Consider the following 24,775-nt stretch of genomic DNA (forward strand, 5'->3'; position numbering starts at 1 on the left):
ACCTCTATTCCCTTTACCGATGGGATATCTATAATATCCCGAATCAATGGGTCTAGAGACAGTACAAATAAAAGGGGGGACAGCGGGCATCCTTGTCTCGTTCCCCTGAATATCGGAAAGGTTCTTGATTCCATCCCGTTTACCAAAATCCTGGCCTGAGGGGAGTGGTATAGGGCCCGTACCGCTGACATAAACCGTCCGGTAAAGCCATATGCCTTCAGTGTGGCGAACAGGAAATCCCAATGGACCCTATCGAACGCCTTTTCAGCGTCGAAGCTTATAAGTAAGGACGGTGTCCCTTTCCTACCCCTTGTCTCCAATGCTGTTAAGATTTTTCTTAGGTTTTTTGCTACTGTTCGCCCCTCCACGAAACCCACCTGCGTCTCATGCACTAGCTCCGGCAACACCCTTGCCATACGATTGGCCATGAGCTTAGCCAGTATTTTCGCCTCTACATTTAGCAGAGAGATAGGCCGGTATGATTCTGGTTGCTCTGGGTCTTTACCTGGTTTTGGCAGCACTACAATCTGCGCCAACGCCAAATGAGGCGGCAATTCCTCCCTGTCGATTATTCTGTTAAAATATCGAGTCAGGGTTGGTATTATGTCTTCCCCCAGCATCTTATAAAATTCTATACGTAATCCGTCCAGGCCGGGCGCTTTGAGTAATTGGCTCCTCTCTATTACCACCGCTACCTCTTCTTCCTGCACAGGGCGATTTAATTCCTGCACATCTTGCTGTCTCAGGGAGGGCAAGTTAAGATTGTTCAGATAATTAATCCCTTGGAGCCCCTGGTCCAAAGGTTGTTCATACAATTGACTGTAAAACTTAAGGAAAACCTCACAAATAGCCCCATCGGCCCGTACTTTCCCTCCTTGACCATCCTTTAACTGAAGCACCCTACCTCCCCCCCCTTTTGGGTGCGCCAATCTGGCCAATAAGCGACCTGTCTTATTTCCATGCTTGTACAGCTGGTATTTATAATAGGTTAAGGATTTGGCGGCTCTTTGGTGTAACAGCTCATTAAGCGCCACTTGTAATTCCATTAAACGCGCTCTATGCTCCCCCTTATGCGTTCGACCAAACAGTTGCCTGGCCCTGCAAACTTGGGCACTTAATCTCAGTATTTCCCTGTTCCGCGCTGAGCGTGTGAAATGTGTGTAGCTAATTACTTCCCCGCGGAGCACCGCTTTCGCGGCATCCCAGAACAATACCGGATTGTCCCTATGTTCCCTATTTGATGACTCATATGCTCGCCAGCACTCCCTAAGCTTCTCTCTCAACCCCACGTCTCTATACATCTCCACTGGGAATCTCCACGAACCCTGTCTATGAGCCCTGGGTCCCATCTCCCAGTCCATGCTTACCCAGGCATGATCCGAGATTGTATAAGGTCCAATTTCCGTCTTAGTTATTTTGCTAAATAAATCCTGTGAAGTTAGGATGTAATCAATTCGTGCCTGGGTGTCATGTGCACGGGAGAGGTGTGTGTAGTCCTGTTCCATGGGGTGCAAAGTGCGCCAGATATCAATCAAATCTAATAGGTTCCCCAATCTTTTTAAGCCTTTATTTGATGCCCCCAAGTCGCTGCGAGCCCCTTGAGAACAGTCAAGTTGGGGGTCCCACACTGTATTAAAGTCTCCGCCCACTACTACCGGTACTCCTGGGTGATCCACTAGGTGTCCCACCACCTCTTGATAAAACTTCTTATCATATTGGTTGGGGGCATAAATATTACCAAGTAAGATTTTTTGACCCTTGCTCTCCATTTCCACCACCACATATCTCCCCCCCTGGTCCACATATATGGGTTTGATCGCTGCTGCTACCCCCTTACGAAATAACACCGCCACCCCCCTTTTTTTCCCTTGGGCTGCCGCTGCCACACACTCCCCCACCCACCACGTTTTTAATTTAGCATGTTCCGCCTGACTGAGATGGGTTTCTTGCAATAGGGCAATATCAACCTTATGTCTCTGTAGGTGCTGTAAAATTTTTGTTCTTTTTATTGGGGAGTTAATGCCTCCAACATTCCATGTTACCAACTTTACCATATTTGTGGTGCTGTGAGACACTCAATGATAGCATCCCTATAACGAGACTCGAGCAGGCGTCCCAGCCTCCGCCCCCCCAAGTCCACGCTCGTCCTCCCAAATTTATTCCACTTGTCTCTTAGCTTTCTGCAGATTTGTTTGCCCCTTAAGCATCCGTCTCCATATTGTATTAATTCTTGATAAGCTCCACTATTCCCCCAACTCCCCATCCCCCTCCCTCCCCCCCTCTCCCCACCCCCTTTCTGTACCCTACCCCCCAGTTCCCTTGCTCCCTGCCTGGGAACCATCACGTGTAGACACCCCCTCCCCCCCTCCAATTTTCTCAGATTCCCCTCCGATTTTACATCCCTATTCCTCATCATATCCCCCAACAGTAATCAGATTTTGTCCCTCTTATACAACAAAACATTTTCAACTGTTCAACACTTAAACATTAATACTTCCAAACCCAACCTTAACTCAATTTCCCCATTTTTTCGTAGCTTACACTACCCAAACCTATGCATTCAGGTCACTGTCCTCCATTTTGATTATGGCTCCTGCCAGCTCGTGTTCCACCCTCCGTTCAGGTCGCCGCGCCTTCTTCTGCTTTATCCGCAAGCTCTGTTTCCAGTTGGGTTACAAAGTCCTTTCGCTTCCTCAGCTGACTCAAATGACCTTGTTGTCCCCCTTGTATGTTACCCTCAGTGTAGCCGGATACGTTAAAGTAAACCGCACCTTCATGGCATACAGTTTAGCACACAGGCCTGAGAACGCTCTCCTCCTCCCTGAGACTCCAGCTGAATAGTCTTGAAAACACAGGACTCTTATTTTCATATGTTAGAGCACCCTCCGATCTTGAGGCCTGAAGAATATATTGTTTGTGTGCAAAGTTCAGCACTTTCATTATAATCACTCGCGGTCTGGAGCCCTCTGCCTGGCGGGGACCTATGCGATGTGCTCTCTCTATTCTGAGGGGGCCCATACTGGCAGGGAAGTCGTTCCATCGTATTTGCCAGATCTTTTCCCCCCAGGGCCTCTGGGATCCCCACCAAGCGCAAGTTGTTTCTCCTGGAGCGATTCTCCAGGTCTTCTACTTTTTGCTCCAAGTCCAACAGCCGTTTCTTGAGGCTTTTCTGCTCTCCTTCCACTTCCGTTACTCTGTCCTCCACCTGGCTGGTTCTGGTCTGAAACGCCACACATTCTCGGGTCAAGTCATCCATGCGCTCCTGCAGTCTCTCCAGTTTTGTGTCTAGCGGTGTCAACCGCCTCTCCAGCATCTCCTCTAGCACCGCGGTCATCTCCGAGGTTATCTCCGCGACCCATGCAGAGGCAACAGAAGAACCGGCGCTCTGCATCGGAGACGCCATCTTGGCTTCCGCCGGTTTGTTTCTGAGCTTCTCTTTTTGCGCCGCTTTCGATGCCATTTCGGGACTCCCGATTCTCCCGCTTGACTGCACGGCGTTCCGCCCGTTGCCCGCTGTCAAATTTTTTATTTTGGGTTTTTTATGTTCGGTTCGATGCGCAGGGGGAGAGTTCAGGGGCCGGAGAGCTCTTCACATGCGACCTCTCTCCGGCATGGCGTCACGTGATCTCCTTGCTCTTGCTTTTAGTAACATCTCTGCTAATTCCTTACCGGAACATTGCTGCAGGGAGTGGGTGGAACTATTGGGACTGACTCTCATAGATGACACCACCCCCAATCCCATATTTGTCTGGTAATTTGCTGGAAGTGGCTTGCATAAGGCTACTGGAAAGATACAGGTTTGCTATTCATTTTCAATAAATATTGTTAATTTTTTGGAAAACTTTGTTATCAATTTACTGTGAAGCGCTTACTGGGAGTCTTAAATTGTGATAAACGTTACTTTTGCTCTAGTATTGGTACTAGTACAGCAGATAAAATAATGTATCATAATATTATTTGGGTTTTACGTTTAGGGGGAGGAATAGGTTTTAATGACTTATGTAAATCAATGGAGTACTCCTATTCATTTTTTAGAAAATCAGTAAATTTGTTTAAATTGATAGATTGGTCATTTGTTATGCCAAATTCTATTCCAATTCTTATTCGGGGGAGAAAAAATGATCTGAGATTTAAAAATTGTCCTTCTTCTGCTAGGGCCAACTTAGTGAATTTGATTACTGTATAAACCAGTGTAATATGTATTCTACCTTTCACTCCGATTCCATGTCTTTATCTAAATGCTCGGTCGCCGATAAATAAGACTGATTAAGGGGGTATTTTACAAAGGCTTGGTAGTGTTTTTAGTATGCACTGATTAGCGTGTGCTAAACGCTAGAGACACGTCTCTATGGGCATCTCTAGTGTTTAGTGAACGCTTATTTTTAGTGTGTGTTAAAAATGCTAACGCACATTTGTGGACACCTAAGGATCTGATTGCTGAAACACAACGAGGCCTTATATTTCTAACAGAGAACTGGCTTTTTCTTTTGGATGATCCTAGATTGAGATTGATTTGTCCTTTTGGATATAAATTGTTACATGTTCCTAGACATGGTAAACTCTATAATAAGAGTTTTTTGTCAGTTACTTTGTTGGATAAAATCTTAACATCACCCTTAGAAATTCTGAGTTGCTCTATTAGTGACTCAATGTTTCTAGGCACTCTTGTCTCTTCTCCCCCAGGTAAATGGGTGAGCTCGAAAGATACTTTCCGGGAATTTGTCACCAAATATACTGTATACCATCAAAATACTTTGTTAGTGGGTGACATTAATTTACATCTTGAGGACAGATAATAATTCTAATGATTTTTTTGGAATTTTTGGGTTATAGATGTTCACATGATAAAGGTCATTTGTTAGATATTCTTACTCTATCAAATATAAACTCTAATGCTTCTTTTTGTAATCTGAATTTTAAAGAAAGCAGGCAATTCCTTCAGACGGATAATTTTTTATTGGATTTTACTATTTTTTGGCAGGATACTGGTTTCAAAAAGGTTAAGAATAAGGTTGTGGTGAAAATTAGAGGAAAAGCTGATCCAATTTTGCTCTGGGAAAAGTTGAGCAATTTGTGCAATTCATATTCCATACAAGAAATTTATTTTTGAATTGGAACTGGAATACTGTTACTATTATATTGGATAAAATAGCACCTGTTAAAATTAAAACTAAACAGCTCAGAAAAGTGGTTTTATTCTGAATTACTAGCTATGAAGCAAGAATGTAGAAAGAGGCTGGATAAAGTCTCAATCCCCTGAAAATAGGCAATATTGGAGATCAATGATATCTCTATATAAATCTACTCTAACCAAAAAGAAAACAAATCAACTATGAATGTGCACAAGTTGTTCAATTTAGTGGACAATCTGACATGTATTGCAGAGCTGCCAAGGGGTCCCCAATTTTTGAGAGGGGGATTTTAGTACACGCCCAGCCGCACCCCACTTTGCATTGGCTCCACCCACTCTACATGGCTCCGCCCCCTGGTGTGCCTCAAACCCACAGCCATTTCAGAAAATATTTTATTTAATAGCCTATTACCATTTTCAATTAGCTTTCAGAGGCCAAAACCTCCTGCCTCAGGTCAGTATAATGCTGTTATGGTATCCTCTCCTGACCTCAGGAAGAAAGTGTTGGTTTCTGAAAGCTAATCAAAAATGTTTTAAAATCAGTGAAGGTACTACTTCATTTTCTATTTTGTATTTTATTTGCATTTATTAAACTTTATTAACACAGATAACACATTACTTTATCCTAAATTAAAAATAAAATTATTTTCTTTACCTTGGTTGTCTGGCCATTTACTTTTTCTAATTGTGTTGCTCCCAGTCTCTTGATTCTGCTTTCCTTCATCTTTCTCTTGCCAGGGTTTCCTGTCCATTCATCACCTATGGCTTTTCATCTTTTCCTCACCCTTGTTCTCCACATGCCCCTTCCTCTTATTCTCCAGTCTTTCACTACTCTGTCCTCTCTCCCTTTCCATCTAGTAGCTCCCCTCTTTCTCTCCCCATCCTTCCAGTGTCTCCTCTTTCTTTCTGCATCCTTCCATCCAGTGTCTTTTTCTTCCTACCCTTTCATCCAGCGTCTTCTCTCTTTCTCTCCTCATCCTTCCACCCATCTACCATCTCTCCTGATCCTTCCATCTCGTGTCTCTCTATCACTCTAACCTTTTCTGTTCAGTGTCCTCTCTCTCCACATCCTTCCAGGCTCTCCCCTTTCTCTTCCTATCCTTCTATCCAGTGTCTTCCCTCTTTCTCTCCCCACCCTTCCATCCGTTTTCCCTCTCTCTCCCCATCCTTCCATCCGTTTTCCCTCTCTCTCCCCATCCTTCCATCCATTTCCCCTCTCTCTCCCCATCCTTCCGTCTTCCCTCTTTCTCTCACCACCCTTCCGTCAGGCCAATGCTCTCTTACAGTCCAAGGTGTGCAACTTGTCCTCACCAGGGCGGGTGTGTGGACGGGGAAAAAATGTTGGCAAGACAATTGACTGGTTCAGGTGGAACTTCGACACCACCTTCGGCAAGAACTTAGGATGAGTGCGGAGAACTACTCTGTTATGATGAAATTTAATATATGGAGCATGGACTACTAGGGCTTGGAGCTCACTGACTCTACAAGCTGAAGTAACAGCCACCAAGAAAATGACCTTCCAGGTCAAGTACTTCAGATGGCAGGAATTCAGTGGCTCAAAAGGAGCTTTCATCAGCTGGGTGAGAACGACGTTGAGATCCCATGACACCGTAGGAGGTTTGACAGGGGGCTTTGACAAAAGCAAACCTCTCATGAATCGAACAACTGAAGACTGTCCAGAGATAGGCTTACCCTCCACATGATAATGATAAGCACTAATAGCACTGAGGGTGAACCCTTACGGAGTTGGTCTTGACCAGACTCTGACAAGTGCAGAAGGTATTCAAGCAGGGTCTGTGTAGGACAAGAATGAGGATCTTGGGCCTTGCTATCAGCCCAGATGGCAAACCTCCTCCATTTAAAAGAGTAACACCTCTCTGTGGAATCTTTCCTGGAAGCAAGCAAGACTCGGGAGACACCCTCAGAAAGACCCAAGGAGGGCTCCTATGAACTCCAATCGCTGGACAGGGCAGAGATGGGACTTGGAGTAGTTTAAAACAAACCCTAGTAGTTCAAGCATTCAAACAGTCATCCGCATGGACTCCTGAGCACCCTTTCCGAGGTGCTCTTCACCAGCCAATCATCAAGACACGGGAACACATGGACTCCCAGTCTGCGTAGCAATGCTGCAACTACTGCTAGACACTTGGTGAAGACCCTGGGAGCTGACATGAGGCCAAAAGGAAACACGCAGTACTGAAAGTGATGTGTTCCCAGCTGAAGTATCGGGATGCAAGTATATGTATCCTTTAAGTTGAGAGAGCATAGCCAATTGTTTTTCTGAATCATTGGGGAAGGGTGCCCAGGGAAACCATCATGAACTTTTCTCGGACTAGGAATTTGGGCCCTTAGGTCTAGGATGGGACGCATCTCCCCTGTCTTCTTTTGCACAAGGAAGTACCTGGAGTAGAATCCCAGCCCTTCTTCCCCTGGTGGAACAGGTTTGACCGCATGGGCCTTTAGAAGGGCTGAGAGTTCTTCTGCAAGTACCTGCCTGTGCTGAGAGCTGAATGAATGAGCTCTCGGTGGGCAATTTGGAGGTTCTAGATGCCAACTGAGGGCGCATCTGAGACGGACTAGTTGAAGAACCCATTGGTCAGAGATTATCAGAGGTTACCTTTGGTGAAAGAAGTTTAAGCCCCCCCCCCCCCCCCCAAATCAGCCAGTCCACTGGGATGGTCACTTTTACTGCAGCTATGCTCTGCTGTAGCCAGTCAAAAACTCATTCCTTGCTTTGATTGGGGAGCAGCTGGAGCCTTAGGTGCATGCTGTTGACATGAATGAGCGAGCTGGGGCTGAGCCTGAGTAGGCTGGCAAGATGAAGGGGTGTACCTACGCCTAGGATAGTAGTAGGAACTCCTCCTTGGATTGCCGAAAGTCCTCCTAGCTGAGGAGGTAGATGCAGAAGGCTCCCAGCAGGAGAGAAGAGATTTTATCAGTGTGTTTCTTGATTTGGTCAGCGACCTCTTCAACCTTCTCTCCAAAACGGTTATCCCTCCCGGCAAGAGGCTGCAAACTGCTGCTGAACAGAATGTTCCAAATCAGAAACATGCAGCCAAGAGAGTCTGTGCATTGCTATACTTTGAGCAGAGATCCTGGATGCCTCATCAAAAGTGTCTTGTGCCCCTGGCAAAGAACACCGGTAAAAGCTGGAGTACTGGTTGAGGCACAGCTTGTGGAACCACTGGGGTCAAAGCAGGAGCAGGATCTCGGCTGCTAGGAGACAGGTGCATCAATGCTTCCTGTATGGAGGGGGAGCGGTCCTTCCAACACAGACGTTTCTCGGGTGCCAAATTCTTCGACACTTTGGAGCTTCTGGCACCACATGTTGAGGGTGACCAATGACAATGCTTCTTGGCCTTCGCCCTAAGTGTGTCACAAAGGCTTCTCTGTGCCGAAGAGGACGATGTCAAATCTTCATGTTGCCTTGGGGTCAGGTCTGACAACGGAAGGTCTCGGAGGGCTGCACAGCAGAAGGCCTTGACAGGTGGAGACCCACTTAATGCTTTATTGCTCCCAGTGTCTAAGGGTTTACCAGCAGCCATGCTTACTGACGCTCCCAATGTTGGTATGATGCTCAACGTCGATGCTGACGACTTCAACCTCGATGCCGAGGAACTGGATGGCTCCAAAATCCTCTCTCGTTGAGCTTCTCAGGAAACCTGGGTCCTCTTCTTCATGGAAACACACAGTTAGCAGGGCTATGGTAGAGCCCAAGACACTGTAGACACCAAGAATGGGTGTCCTTTCTTGAGATTGTCCGATTAAACCGGGTACAGTGCTTGAAGCCACTGGGAATCTTTGTGGACATGGACAGAAAAACTTTGTCTGCTAAATTAAACGTCTCGATGGTGCCTGATAAAGGGGAAAGACACAGTAAAAAGAAAAGGGAAAGACTCGGCTGAAGTCATGGCCTGAAAGAAGCCGGATGACGAAGGAAAAAAATAATTAAACTTAAAATCCAGGCAAAACAATTCTAAGAAAATTAAAGGAAGGGAAAAAAGGTTCCATTAAAAGGAGTCCAACTATAAAGACGGGAAAAATTACTGGAAGGCACAAAAAAACAGCTCTCTAACTAAGCAAATAAGGAAAGGACAAGGAAAAAAACACCTTCTCCTCAAGCAGAAAAAGAAGAACTGAGGAGACCACGTTTGCGCGATGGACAGGAAGGCACTTGCGCATGCACGGTGGAGAGTGACTTGCGCTCCACAAAGCTCACTTTTTTTTAGCTTTGGCAAATGCCGGACCAGGCGATGCAGATTGGCGTCACCCACTTGTGAAAATATAGAAGCCTTTTGAAGCTGTTGCAATTTCCATCCATTAGACAGCTTAGATTTAAATCTATATTCAGTTCTTCATTGTATTATCAAACTGCTGCAGTATAGAATTCATTACCTTTGGAAATGTGTATAAATTCTAACTACCCATTTTGTTAGGTATTAATATGTATTTCCTGGAATTGTTTTGGTCCAATTTTCTTTTTTCTATGTAATCCTCATCAAACTGTTCAGGTGTTTGGGGACTAGAAGCAATGCATAGTATAGCATAGGATGAAGGTAAAAGAGGATAGACTCAAAAGTAACCTGAGGAAATACTTCTTCTCTGAAAGGGTGGTGAATTCGTTGAACAGCCTCCTGGTTGAAGTGGTGGAGACAAAAACAGTATCTGAATTCAAGAGTGCTTGAGACAAGTAACAGTATCTCTAAGGGAGTGATAGGGGGCATAGATAGACCTTATGGTCTTTGTTGAGAAACAAGAGAAAAATGTAGGCAGATAAAGTTGTATGAATTTGCCAATGGAATAGTTGGCCCACATCTTTTACAGGAGACATTCAAGGGTGGAGTGTGGAGGAAAAATAAAACAATAAAAAGTTTTTGATAACACCTAAACTAAGATGGAACGGTGGTGTAGACAGATGAAGACTTGGATAAGTGGTTCAATTGTGGGACAAGTGCTTTAACAGCAGTCTTGGTTAAGTGAGAAGATGGCATTGTTCAGAGACTTCTACAGTCTGTATGCATTTATAATTTAATTCTGGAAAAGAATTTGTAAACTAGCAGCTTTCAGATATTATTACTGTGTGACTATGAGGCTACCCACCCTGTACAGTACAGAGATGGATGAAATGGCACATTTTGTATAATAACTTCACATAACATTGTACAATTAAGCTATGCTGCAGAAAAATTATTGGGCAGACTGGATGGACCATGCAAGTCTTTATTGGCTGTCAATTACTCTGTTACTATGAGAAGGCCAGAGAAGGGTTCTAAGACAGCCCACTTAATTCTTTCACCTCTGAACACTGTGATGGTCATTATCAATGAATGGAGTATCATGATCCCGAAGCAGCAGATTGTTTCTGAGGAGCGGCCTAGCAGAAGCTTCCACTTCTTGTCTAGTTAAGTCACCTGTATCCAGAAAACCCTTTTCTTGCTGTTTAGCACCTTATAAGGAGAAGCTGGAACAGGCAATAACATGGAAGCATTCACCTCCAGGAGGCAAAGAATTCATATAGCAATGGTTAAAGAGATAACCCCTGCATCGTTTTCAATATTTAACTCATTGATGAGTCTATCTATATAACAACTTGGGTACAATGACAAAAAATTCTTTCAAAACTGCTCAAAAAAATACTTCCAAATTTCATTCTTGTTTACAACTCCCTTTCTGTGTTTTCTCTAGATCAAGGAGAGAAACAAGATAATCTTCTACAACACCAAAATAGATACTATGTGAGGATTCGCTGCTGAATATGCATTTATAGCACTGAAGCTTTCAGCCTGGCCACACTTGGTTCCACAGACAGCCATTCTTTGAATTTAGCCTTTCGGGCTCTAAATAATCTGAAGAAGCTGATGAAGCTATGGTGCATGAGGGACAGTGGACACCTTGTGCACTAATGCTTCCTGTGTTGAGACCCACAGCATTGCTGGATTAAACCTTCTTTTGAGATAGTTCACTGACGTGGTGCTTTTCAAAGCATAGTTCCCACTTCACTTCTTGGCTTTGAAGACGATCTCTTGTGCCCTTCTCTAGCTGACCTCAGCATCTCATCTGCTTTGGCAATGCCTCCAGCTGAAAGGGATGGCAACTTAAGACATTTCAAAGGCCCTATGCTGCCTAGCTCTCATGATATCTTGGCACAACAGGGGCAGTTTGGGACACCACAGTCAGGTCCTAAATAGTGTAGACAGCATGACCACTAAAGATGGACCATTTTCATTCACATGGACAGGATTTGAATCCACTCATGACATCTGTCATTAGGAAAATCTAATCTGCTAGGTTGAACGCAGAGGGAAACAAAGTAATATAAGCTCAATTAATTTTTCTCACAAAATAAGATCATGTGTCCAGATGGCAATGCAGATGAAAAAAACATGAGGGAAAGGCAACAGCTAAGCACAACTTCCACACATGCTCAAAAAAACCCATTTCTTTTTTTCTGAACTCAGAGGACATGTATGTGATTGATTCATTCTGCCTGCTGACAAATAAGATCTACATATCCTTTTCAACTATTATGTATGTTTTTGAAACAGGAGATGGGACCTTTATAGTCTCTAAAGCTTATATACATCATCATCTATAAATAATTTTGTTGATGCAACAAAAAATATTACAAGCCTTAAGAAATTCATGGTAGGTAGAGCAAGACAGATATTGCTTACCTTATTCTCTGAGAAAGTTCTGCTAGACCTGCGAGGTTCTTTCCTTTCCCTTCGTCTCAACCCTGGCTCCTCTCTCTCACTGCTTGCAGTTCTTGCCCTGCGAGCTATACCTCTAGGACGCTTTGGAGAAAGATAAAGATAACAGAAACCTAAATATGTCATGGTTTACGCATACTGTATTTGTGTATAGGCTGTTATTCTCTCTCAATTGACTCATCAGAGGAATCATCATGCAGCAACCTAGTTCCTTCCCATTTCTCTTTCATCAGGGAGCTTCAGGTCATCCCTTTCTATTTGGCTTCATCAGAGGACCATTAGGCATAACTGTTCTAATTATTTCAATATGGTTCTCCACAGGGAGCTGCTATGCCCTCTCCTTTCCATCTGGGTCACATGGAACTACTGCGGCAGGAATCTCTCCTCAGCCCTTCCCATTCTACAGTGTGAGTAGAGATCAATGAGAAGAACAGAGCATAATACCTTGGGTGAAAGGGGTTCTCGTGTTCTATTCCTATTCTGCCTCCGTTCTCTCCGTTCCCGGCTGGTTTCCTTGGGGAATGATTTCTTCTCTTTTCTTGATCCAGACTGACTCTCATTAAGTTTTCCTGTTGATTCACTAGGGGACTTCTCCCCAAGGGGTACTTCCTTCTGCAAAACCGTATTCAGAATGCATTAATTACTTTACTTTAATGTCAAACTTGATAATTCATTTCAGAGAGACTCCAAAGCATACTACTAAAAAGATTCAGAAACAAACAGTACATTAAAATAATAACATACTAAACAACGAAAAAGAGTAACATAATAGAAACTAAATACATGGTTAAAAGCAGCAGAACAACACAGCAAACTCACACTGATTTTTTTTTTTTAACAAGGAAAATCTTGCTTAGATAACCAAGGTTTTTAGACTTGGTCTAGATATTGAGGCTCCAAATAATGCTAAAAGGAACCATTTTCCACACATGGCAGCAACAGTAAAGCTGGGTGGTGACAGCAGGTAGTGTATCTGAATTTACAAAAGGTTTGGACAACGTTCCTGAGAAAAAGTCCATAGTTCTGTTATTGAGATGGACATGGGAGAAGCCACTGCGTGCCCTGGGAATTGGTAGCATGGAATGTTACTACTAAATTGGGTTTCATGCCAGGTACTTGTGACCTGGAGTAGACACTGTTGGAAGAAGGATACTAGGCTAGATGGACCATTGGTCTGACCCAGTATGGCTATTCTTATGTTATATTCACACACAATGAACCTACTGCGTAGTCAACTAAAACAACCAAAGAAATATTATTCTCGCAGAGCCTTAAGGTACTAGATCCTTAGGAACTATGGCTCATTTTTTCTAGGTACTGTATTTACGTCATGACTTGAGATATTCATGTATCCCCAGGTTCACAAAAATTCAAAACCTTCTATATCACCATACTATACTTATAATGTGTTTTCTCTTTCATTGTTGTTTAAGCTGTTTCCTTCTGTCTCTTCTCAGCTTTCATCTGTCTATCTTCTAACTTTCCTGATTCTTCTTTACAGGTTCTTTTTTCTTCAGTTTGTCTTTTCTTCATCCACCTCTTCTTACCTAGCTCTCAGACATATCCTTTCACTATTAGCATTCCCTTTCCGTTTTCTTCCCTCCCACCTCTCATCTATAATTTCTCCACTCCTTCAGTTTTCTTTCTTCACTATGACCTTTCTGAGCTTTGAGTCCTCTTTCTCTATGTCCCTTTTTCCTTAACTCTTCCCTCCACGCCACCTAGCTGATTTTCCTATTTCTCGTTATCAAGTTTCATTTTCCAACATTACCACCACTACCCATCAGGCCTTCCATCCATTTCCCTGTTCCATCTTTCAGCCATCTTCTCCTCATCTGTCTTCATCTCCATCTATTGATCACTCCAAACAAACCTGTTTTCCATATCCCCATTCTTGCTCTCTCCCCCAAATACTCAGGAATCTCCCCAATCTGATCTCCTCGCAGAATGTAAGACGAGTAGCAGCAAACTACCACATTCACAGTAGCATAGGGACTCAGTTAAGCTGGCTACAGAACAAAGGCAGAATAGGCAGACATCATAAGGAGTTGCTCATCCTATCTTTATCACAATCTTTTTCCTTTGTGTCCCCATGCAAGTTTCACCTATAACCAGGAAAACCCCACAAGATATGGAGACGAAAGGAACAAAACAGCTGTGGAGACAGGAAGAACAGCACTTTCACTGTCTTCCATGATGTTTGTTGACTTGGCTTTAGGTTTGCAGCAAGCTGTCTTTCCTGCTGTTCTTAAGCAAATGGCAGCAGACAGGAGTCCTCTGCTGCTCTGCCAGCAATGACATTACATGTGAATTTTACAACTTCTCCAAGTTATAACGTCATAGCAGCACAGGATCTCTAGCTTGATGTCCTTCTGTGTGTTGGGGGCAGAAGGTTGCTTACTCAGTTTCTGCTCCTATCTCCTCATGGTGGTATGCATTTTGCTCCCCCCCCCCCCCCCCCGACATCCCAACAGGTTTGCATGTATCCATAGAGATATATGTATCCATATACATAAACTTCTGAGTGTAGTTCCCCCTCAGACTGGTGCCAGACAAATACAGTGCTTTCTTCTTCAAACACATAGAAACAAACCTGAGGCAAATTCTCTCTCTCTCTTACAGACACTGTAAACCAGCATGGCACCCTCTCCTGTATCTGTATCAAGTAACTCAGACTCCCCTTTTCTCCAAAGAGCACATCTGTAACAAACAATAGTTTCTCTCCCATCAGACAAAGACACATTCAAAAGTCACCTGTGATTTTGGATCGTAGTACATCCCAGACAGTGGATCATAAGTAAACTCCCAGCTCTGAATCATAGATATAACTGGACCCATCAGAGGAAGCTGAAAAGTGAGAACAATCCATCTCAATTTATAACGTAGTGCTGATTCTACCACTGATCTACCAGGCATGCATGAAGTTAGCCACAAATATCCCTGGCTGTAGTTCAAAGAGAGTGTATCATATCTTGAACTACTAGTAAAAGGGGTTGTTTTAAAGATTAAAAATGGCACAGATATTTAAAAGGCCAATTTATCAGTTTTATTCATAGTTGTTAATCTTGTTAAGGAGTGTGGCATTTCTGTTCTCTTTGTATCTCATAGGGACCTAAATTCAGTTTTGTAATAATCTTGTAAGGTATGGCTTGGTCGAGTTCCCAAGATTACATCTTGGTCTGCCTATCTAGAGTTTCAGTGAGGTTAGCGCAACCATGAATCTTGAGACAGGTTGCTTGGTGAGACTAACACAGGTCAATTTTCAAACTATTTTAGGAGGGTAACAAGGCAGTTACCTGATAAAAATTGGGAAAATGAAAAAGTGCCCTTTACTTCTCTGAGAAACAATGCTATACTTTCATTCATGACAGAGAGAGACAGATCTTGTGACAGAACACAGTCAGTTCACCATTTTACAAATAAAACTGAAAACAAAACCCTTAAATTTAAGCACAGATGGGCAATTTTCAAAATAATATTATCAGAAAAAATTGGCGATGGCTAAAATTGCCCTCTATTATCTAAAACTGTGAGCCTCCACAGCAACTGTACTATTAACTGGTATAAAGAGTCCTTCCCAGTACTGTATTTTGACTGAGAGAGAAAAAGAGTACAACAGATTTGATTTTCAGATGTACACATTAGGTTTACTCCAATTTACCAACATGACAAACACCATAGCAAAGTTACTCACCTGCAGCAGCTGTTTCTAAGGACAAGAAGACATTCTCACATATAGGTGATGTCATCTGACAGAACCCGTTGCGGGAAAATTTACCAGCTCCATTTCCAGAAGCCTTTTGACCCCACAGCCCACATGGGTACATCTTCCCACCTCCACTGCCATGCTGGTAGAGAATGACATGGGGACAAAGTTTGCCCCTGTGAGCTCTGTCCCTGTAACTTGCTCCTGTCCCCGTGACCTCTGTCCACATCCCCACCCCATCCCCGCAAGCTCTGACTCCATCTGCTAATGGAATTCACCAAGACCCCTGAATAAAACTTAGCTAACATAAGAGAATCTCTGTTCCTTCTAGTGCTGTAATACATAAAACATTACAAACATATGATATGAAAACATTTGGAAATATTGGAAAATGTAATGCTCTAGAATAGATGTCTTTGATAAAGTTGATTCCATGACATTTACAAGGAGATGCAATTTTCAGCACTGCCTTCCTGATGATCAGATTGCTGTGTTTCAATAGCTCACAAACTTTCTTGCAATGATATGTACTGGGGACTGAGTGAAGATACAGCAAGATATCCATGAGGAAGAGAAAGTGGGTTTAGGAGAAGAAGCCATACTGGGGACAGCAAGGAAAGAATTTAGGAATGGACTACTTTAAGCCAATTTAGGAATGAACCACTTTAAGCCAGCCTGACAAATATAACTCTCCCAGACAACTCCTTTATGACCAGTCACACCCCCTATCCCCAACTCTACTTTCTCTTGTACCTCAGACCCTACCATAGACAGTACAACAGGGGAGCAACCTGTGCATTCACATAGGGTGGAATTTTCTGGGGCATTTCAGGTGGTCTGGCCCTGCCATCTGAAAAGAAGCAGGAAGAGCTGGCAGTTAGAGATGGAAGGGGGGGGGGGGGGGGCTGGCGTGATCTACACTGTAGCGGAGAAGGGTGAGCCTGGAGTTCGGGGTGCTGAAGGATGGCAGGCTCACAGGTTTCATGCCATAAGTAGCAGCACCTTTCATCCTCTGGAGCCCTGATCAGTCTGGGGCTGACAAGCCGCAAAATGTCTCAGGTGATCCCAGGCTTGATGTCTGTTGGAAAAGAAAACCCCCTTCCTCCTCACCACAGGTGTTACTTACATTTTCCTGCAATGATTCAGTCACAGGCCAACTCAATAGCCTTCCTTCTGCCCTTGTCCTGCTCTCTCTACTGCAAACTTTGGTTTGGATGAATAAACCGAAGTTGCAGTAGAGAGGGTCGGATGCAACAGGAGGAAGAATATGGAATGATTATATATTTATTTTTGGCGCATTTTTACCCCACATTTTTCCACATAAGCAGGCACAATGTGGCTTACACAATTCAAGAGGATAGCAATACAATTCAGAGAAGGCACAGTACGGAGTGTGACATGAACATGGGATGGCATAGGTTAAACATTGGATTAACCAGTGGAATAAGCCTTGTCGAATAAGAATGTTTATAAGGACTTCTTGAACAGTTGATGGTCGACAAGCTCTTTGAGCTGTTTTGGCAGGACATTCCAGGATTTTGGACTGATGTAGGAGAAGGATGAAGCATAAAGGGTCTTGTATTTAACATTCCTGAAGGTGGGGTAATGTAAATTGAGGTACGTCCTTGATAGAAGCTAGGGCATTCCTAGATGGGAGATCGATTAAATAAACATGTAATCAGCTGCCTTCCCCATATATGATCTTGTGCGTTAGTGAGCAGATCTTAAATGTGATACGGTCCTTTACTGAGAGCCAGTGAAGTTGAAAATGTAGAGGTTGAGCAGAGACAAAGAACAATTTCCCCAGGATTAGCCTAGCAGCCGTGTTTTGAACTGTCTGAAGCCTTTTCAGAATATAGTCCCAACAACCAGCATAGATCCCACTACAGTAGTCTATATGGGATAGGACCACTATATCTTTTTGAGATGCGGCAACCAGAATTGAACACAATATTCGAGGTTGCAGTTCGCACTATGGACCGATGCAAAGGCATTATATCCGTGCACTCGTTTTTGTTTTCCATTCCTTCCTAATTATACCTAACATTTTATTTGCTTACTTAGCCACTGTAGCACACTAAGCAGAACATTTCATAAGTACATAAGTATTGCCATACTGGGAAAGACCAAAGGTCCATCAAGCCAAGCATCCTGTTTTCAACAGTGGCCAATCCAGATCACAAATACCAGGCAAGATCCCAAAAAAGTACAAAACATTTTACACTGCTTATTCCAGAAATAGTGGAGTTTCCCCAAGTCCATTTAATAATGGTCTATGGACTTTTCCTTTAGGAAGCCGTCCAAACCTTTTTTTAAACTCAGCTAAGCTAACTGCCTTTACCACATTCTCTGGCAATGAATTCCAGAGTTGAATTAAACGCTGAGTGAAGAAATATTTCTCTGATTTGTTTAAATTTACTACATTGTAGCTTCATCGCATGCCCCCTAGTCCTAGTATTTTGGAAAGCATGAACAGATGCTTCACATCTACCCGTTCAAATCCACTCATTATTTATAGACCCCTATCATATTTCCCTCAGCTGCCTTTTCTCCAAGTTGAAGAGCCCTAGCCGCTGTACCTTTCCTCATAGGGAAGTTGTCCCATCCCCTTTTTCATTTTTGGCGCCCTTCTCTGCACCTTTTCTAATTCCACTATATCTTTTTGAGATACGGCGACCAGAACTGAACACAATATTCGAGGTGCGGTCTTCACCATGGAGCGATACAAAGGCATTATTATCATCCTCATTTTTGTTTTCCATTCCTTTCCTAATAATACCCAAACATTCTACTTGCTTTCTAGCTGCAGCAGCACACTGAGCAGAAGGTTTCAACGTATCAACGACGACACCTAGATCATTTCTTGGTCGGTGACTCCTAACGTGGAACCTTGCATTACATAGCTATAATTCGGGTTCCTCTTTCCCACAGGCACACTTTTCACTTGTACACATTAAACGTCATCTGCCATTTAGACACCCTGTCTCCCAGTCTCATAAGGTCCTCTTGTAATTTTTCACAATCCTCTCACGATTTAGCAACTTTGAATAACTTTGTGTTGTCAGCAAATTTAATTACCTCAACTATTTACTCCCATCTCTAAATCATTTATAAATATGTTAAAAAGCAGCGGACCCAGCACAGGACCCCCGAGGAACCCCACTATCTACCCTTCTCCATTGATGATACTGACCATTTAACCCTACTCGTTTTCTATCTTTTAACCAGTTTTTAATCCACAACAGGACACCATCTCCTATCCCATGACTCTCCAATTTCCTCTGGAGTCTTTCATGAGGTACTTTGTCAAACGCCTTTTGAAAATCCAGATACACAATATCAACCAGCTCCCCTTTATCCACATGTTTGTTCATCCCTTCAAAGAAATGTAATAGATTGTTGAGGCAAGATTTCCCTTCACCAAATCCATGCTGGCTTTGTCTCATTAATCCATGCTTTTGAATATGCTCTGTAATTTTATTCTTTATAATAGTCTCTACCATTTTGCCCGGCACCGACATCAGGCTCACCGGTCTATAATTTCCCGGATCCCCTCTGGCACCTTTTTAAAACCCAACTCAGACTCAGGAAAATACTCCTCCGTCTTAGCTCTCACTTGCCTTGAGTGGCTAAACTGGCAAGGAGGCTAAGAGTGACAGCATTGAGGAATGTTACCGGACCTGGACCTTAAGGAACCCTCCCCTCACCACTGAGGGACTGAACACATGTTTTAGTCTAAGTCCCTATTCTTTGGAACTCTCTGCCTCAACATCACTATTCTCGCTCAATTTAAAACTGAGCTCAAAATTTTTCTTTCAAAGATGCATGCTCCTAAGTTTACCCATGCTGCCCTCCATGACCATCCCATTATCTTGCCTTATATGATTCACTTTTGAATGAGCGGAATGAGTTGCAGGACCCTAAGATCTAGGCCTACTACTCTTATGTATTCCTATTTCTTCTCCTCTGTCCCTATCAGCAATTGTAGTTCCATCCCTTTAATCCTAACATATGTTGTGGCATTATTTTGTCTAACCTTGCTTTCTTTTATTTTTAGATTGTAAGCTGCCTAAGTGGTTTTTACTGTTAGGAGGGTTAGTAAATTTTTATTAAACTTGTAACTTGAAAACTGTCTCAACCAGTACCAACCTCAATGCCCCTTCGGGCATCGGTTGTGTCAATGCCCAGCAAAAACAGCGAGAGCATGGGTCTCCAGAATCGCCAGCTGAACTGACAGTGAGGCCAAAATTGAGATCATCGATGCCACAGCATTGTGTGGGCTAGAAGTTGCTCCAGCTCCATCCTAAAACAGGGCCCAGATTAGCTTTTCAGTGACAAAATGAACTGGGTCCAAATCAGGCAGGCTCTGTCCTTTCCGGTGGAGGCTGGCCACCCTGGCGAGACTCCCTGGAAGGAAAAGTGATTCCCTCATGATGCAGGAAATTCTCATGTGTCGGTGATGTCAACTGCCCCAGTGCTCTGGCACCTTGCATTGAAGACGACTGATTCTGATGTGTCTTGGTCTCCGCCCAATTCACTGCATTAGAGTTCCTAGGTGCTGACCGAGGACACATGATGTGAATTTCTTACAAGGTCCTTGGTTGCCAGATCCAAGGATGCTTGGTTCTGTTGGTACTGCTGACACTTGGATTTGAGGCTGATGGAATACTCCTGTATACTGATCCTATCCCCAGTATTCGCTGCAGCTCCTGGGACCACAGGGTCCGATACCAATGGACCACACTTCTCGGTGCCAAAATATTTTTGCACTGCTCTTGACGGCTCTTTGGACATCTGGTGAATAGAGTTTTACAAAAAGAAGCATCATGGTAAAGCTCCAAACATGCCAAGCACCAACTGAATGTTGGTACATAACACAATCTTGGCACACTGGGTTGTACCTTCTTCAAATCACAAGTTGTTTTTTTTTTTAGGACATGTGGGGGAAGATGGGCGAGGGTGAAATCAAATGGCCTCAATGATGAAAAATTGAAAATGAAAAATCTATTACCCTGACCAAACTGTTCTGGCCTAAGCAGGCCAATGAGCTGCTAAAAACAAAGAAAACTTAAAATGCCAAAAACTCTATGAAGGAAAGAAGGGGATACTAGTCTGTGCAGAACTTACACAAAGAAAAGCCAACGAGGCTGCAAAGAATGACCAGATACAAGTCATGAAATAAATTAGGAGAGACTCTGAATAAACGTCTTCACTATTCTGTGGATGAAAAACGACTGCCTTGTCTTGTGCGGTAGTGGCAGGTGGGAAGCATGAATGTTGCACTGGGGCTTCCAAGGCTTCTGAAAATGGAGCATGGAAGTTTTTCCCACTCCAAGCTCTGATGTATGATGTTACTCATATGTGATATTGTGTCCTGCTTTGTCCTTGGAAAAATGCAAAGTACCCAGGATCATTCAACGACGATCACCAAGGACATCAACCAAAGCCTCCAAATAATGCACACTTGGGCAGACGCATTCCAACTAAAGCAACGCAGAAAAAACACAATGTCTTGTACTCACCTCACAACATAACACAAAAAACTTCAACACCATAATCACACCCATACTGTTCCCTTCCGGTCTCACAAAATTTGAAAATTATTGGAGTTACCATTGATCGATAACCTCACTCTTGATACCCACGTGAAAACACGTACGAAAAGATGTTCTACACCATGTGGAAACTTAAAAGAGTAAAACCTTTCTTGCCGAGATACATTTTCCGTACCCTGGTACAGTCAATGGTAATAAGTCATCTGGACTACTGCATGCACTATACGCCGGGTGTAAAGGACAATCAAAAAACTCCAAAATGGCCCAGAATACAGCCGCCAACTCATATTTGGAAAAACTAATTGAAAGCGCAAAACCCCTAAGAGAAACTTCACTGGCTTCCAACTTAAGGAACGCAATGCGTTCAAGATCTGCACGATTGTACACAAAATCATTCATGCAGACGCCCCAATCTACATGGTAAACCTCGTGGACCTACCCTCCCAGAAACGCCACAAGATCATCACCGCAAATTTTCTCAACCTGCACTACCTCAGCTGCAAAGGACTTAAATACAAGCTGATGCATGCCCTACCTTCTCTTACAAAGCACGCCAGTTATGGAATTGCACTACCCACAGACTTGAAAGCAATCAAAGAAACAACTATCTTTCGAAAAATCTCTGAAAAACATCTTCTTCAACAAGGCCTACAATGAGAACCTATAACCTCACTAGGCCACCTCACCAACCCACTCAATTATGAACGCCCACCTTCTATAACTACCCTAACAACTCTTCTCCTTCTTCCCTTCCTTAATCGCTACACATTACTATTGTATCTGATATCCTGATATGACAATGTTAACAAATCTATGTAAGCCACATTGAACCTGCAAATAGGTGGGGGGAATGTGGGATACAAATGCAATAAATAAATAAAAATATCTGCAGAATTTTCACAAATAGCACATTTGATAACACCTTATAAACGCTTAACACAAGAAGAGCTGAAAAAACTTAAAACACAAGTCAGGAAACTAGAACGCGCATGGAACAAAGAGAGAGATGAACAAACACTAAATGCCTGGAAACTACTTCGAAGGAAATACAAATATACTATAAAGCAGACTAAAAGACTACATTACAAAACGATAATAGGACCAAACTACAAAGACACACATAAACTCTTCTTCCTTGTGAACAAACTGTTAAACTGTTAGACACCACACCAGTTACAAACAACAGCAAGACATACCAGATGTTGACAACCTTGCAAAATACTTCAAGGAGAAAATTATACAACTACGACTTAAAATACCCACCAGCCCTATTGAATTACGCCACACTTCTAGATTGTCTAGACCCAGAAGACGGAACATACCCAGCAGACAGAACTTGGACCAAATTCGAACTACTATCAGAAGACCTCATCTCTGAAACACTTAAAAGATTTGCCAAATCCCACTGCAAACTAGCCACATGCCCAAACAACTCATAAATCAGCCCCTCAACAATTCATAATAGACCTAACGAACCACGTAAACTTCATGCTACAAAACGGACTTTTCCCTAAAGAAAAAAGAAAAATTTTACTCACCCCAATACCCAAAGATACAAAGAAAAGCGCAAGCGAAATAACCAATTACAGACCAGGTAGCACCCATACCACTTTATAACCAAAATAACCGACAGGAATGGTAACTAAACAACTAAAAAACTATCTAAACAAACACTCAATACTGCATGATGCCCAATCAGGATTCCGGTCGAATCACAGCACAGAACCAGTATTAATTACCCTTATGACTAAATTTAAACAAATGATTGCAACCGGTAACAATATACTCCTCCTACAATTTGACATGTCAAGTGCCTTCGACATGGTTGACCACGGAATCCTATTACACATACTTGAATATTTTGGCATTGGAGGAAATGTCCTAAACTGGTTCAAGGGGTTCCTAACCCAGCGGTCATATCAAGTCACATCGAATTCAACCACGTCTGCTACATGGACACCTGAATGTGGAGTACCACAAGGATCACCCCTCTCACCAACCATTTTCAACCTAATGATGATCCCCTTGGCAAAAACTCCTATCAAACCATAACCTCAACTCATATATATACGCCCGATGATGTAACAATATACATCCCTTTCAAACAAGACATTAAAGAAATCTTCAATGAAATCAACCAAAGTGTACACATCATGAACACCTGGGCAGATGCATTTCGCCTGAAACTAAATGCAGAAAAAACTCAATGCCCGATACTCACTTCCCAGTACAACACAAATGAATTCACCGCCATAAACACACCAGAACTAAACCTTCCAATCTTAGAAACGTTAAAAATCCTTGGAGTCACTATCGACCGCCACCTAACACTTGAAACTCATGCAAACAACACAACCAAAAAGATGTTCTACTGCATGTGGAAACTGAAAAGAATAAGACCATTCTTCCCAAGATCCGTCATTTGCAGCCTAGTGCAATCCCTCGTACTCAGCCATCTGGATTACTGCAACTCACTATACGCAGGTTGCAAAGAGCAAATACTGAGAAAACTCCAAACAGCCCAGAATACAGCAGCCAGACTCATCTTCGGAAAACCAAAATATGAAAGTGCAAAACCTTACGAGAGAAGCTACACTGGCTCCCACTCAAGGAACGCATTACTTTTAAAGTATGCACATTAGTCACAAAATCATTCACGGTGAAGCCCCAGCCTATATGTCTGATTTAATAGACTTACCACCCAGAAACGCTAAAGATCATCCCGAACTTCCTCAACCTCCACTTTCCCTAATTGCAAGGGCTTGAAATACAAGGCGTTGCACGCGTCAACCTTTTCTTACATGAGCACGCAGTTCTGGAATTCACTGCCACGCAACCTGAAAACGATTTATGAGCAAACCACCTTCCGAAACTACTGAAGACCCATCTTTTTGAGAAAATTTACGGAAAGAACCAAAACCACAAGTCCACACTCACTGTTCAATAATGCATCATTACAGCCACTCTGAATTTCTCATCCCCCGTAATCTCACCTTCTCATCCCCCGTAATCTCACCACACTCATACCTTTACTCACAGAAAATGTATACCAAATGCTTTCCTGTCATTATATATTGCCCCTTTTAGTTCCCGTTGTTTCCTTCCAATGTATTGCCCCTTTTAGTTTCCCGTTGTTTCTTTTCTAATGTTTCAATGCTCTTTTCCATTGTTATATTCCTTAATGATACTTGACTTTGTGTCGCATAACTCCTCACAATGTAATCCCATAACCGAGTTGTAAACAAACTGTATTTTCATCTTTCATAACGTATTGTAAGCCACACTGAACCTGCAAAATGGTGGGAAAATGTGGATACAAATGCAATAAATAAATAAATAATAAAAATAAATTTGAAAAAACATTCTGTACCAAAATAGTTTCTCTTTGGAAAATTAGTCACAAAGTGCATTAAAAGTATGCATGCACTTTGCAACTATGCAGGCTCCTGAATTAAAGCTTCTACTGAATAGCATATTTTACTATTTGGTCGAATATGAATACTGGAATGAGACTGAGATTTAACATAAGAATAATAAAAGAAGCAACATGAAATCAGATAACAAGTGTTTATTCCAGTAGGATTAATCACAGGAGAGCCCCTGATTATTCGTACTTGAAGTGGAGGAAGTGGCCTAGTGGTTACAGTACTGGTGTTGACATCCAGACATGGCC

At 42.8% G+C, this 24,775-nt stretch overlaps 1 protein-coding gene across 1 annotated transcript in view; it reads right to left on the reverse strand.

Annotated features, from left to right (window-relative positions):
- The window catches only part of RBM6 (RNA binding motif protein 6), a 631,054-nt gene that overhangs the window by 98,866 nt on the left and 507,413 nt on the right, over positions 1-24,775 (reverse strand). The window contains 4 exon segments of the mRNA XM_030205417.1: positions 11,806-11,925; positions 12,286-12,453; positions 14,596-14,637; positions 14,639-14,688. Coding sequence (XP_030061277.1) covers positions 11,806-11,925; positions 12,286-12,453; positions 14,596-14,637; positions 14,639-14,688 — 380 coding nt within the window.

This window comes from Microcaecilia unicolor, chromosome 6 (assembly GCF_901765095.1).
Source record: "Microcaecilia unicolor chromosome 6, aMicUni1.1, whole genome shotgun sequence".
NCBI lineage: Eukaryota > Metazoa > Chordata > Amphibia > Gymnophiona > Siphonopidae > Microcaecilia > Microcaecilia unicolor.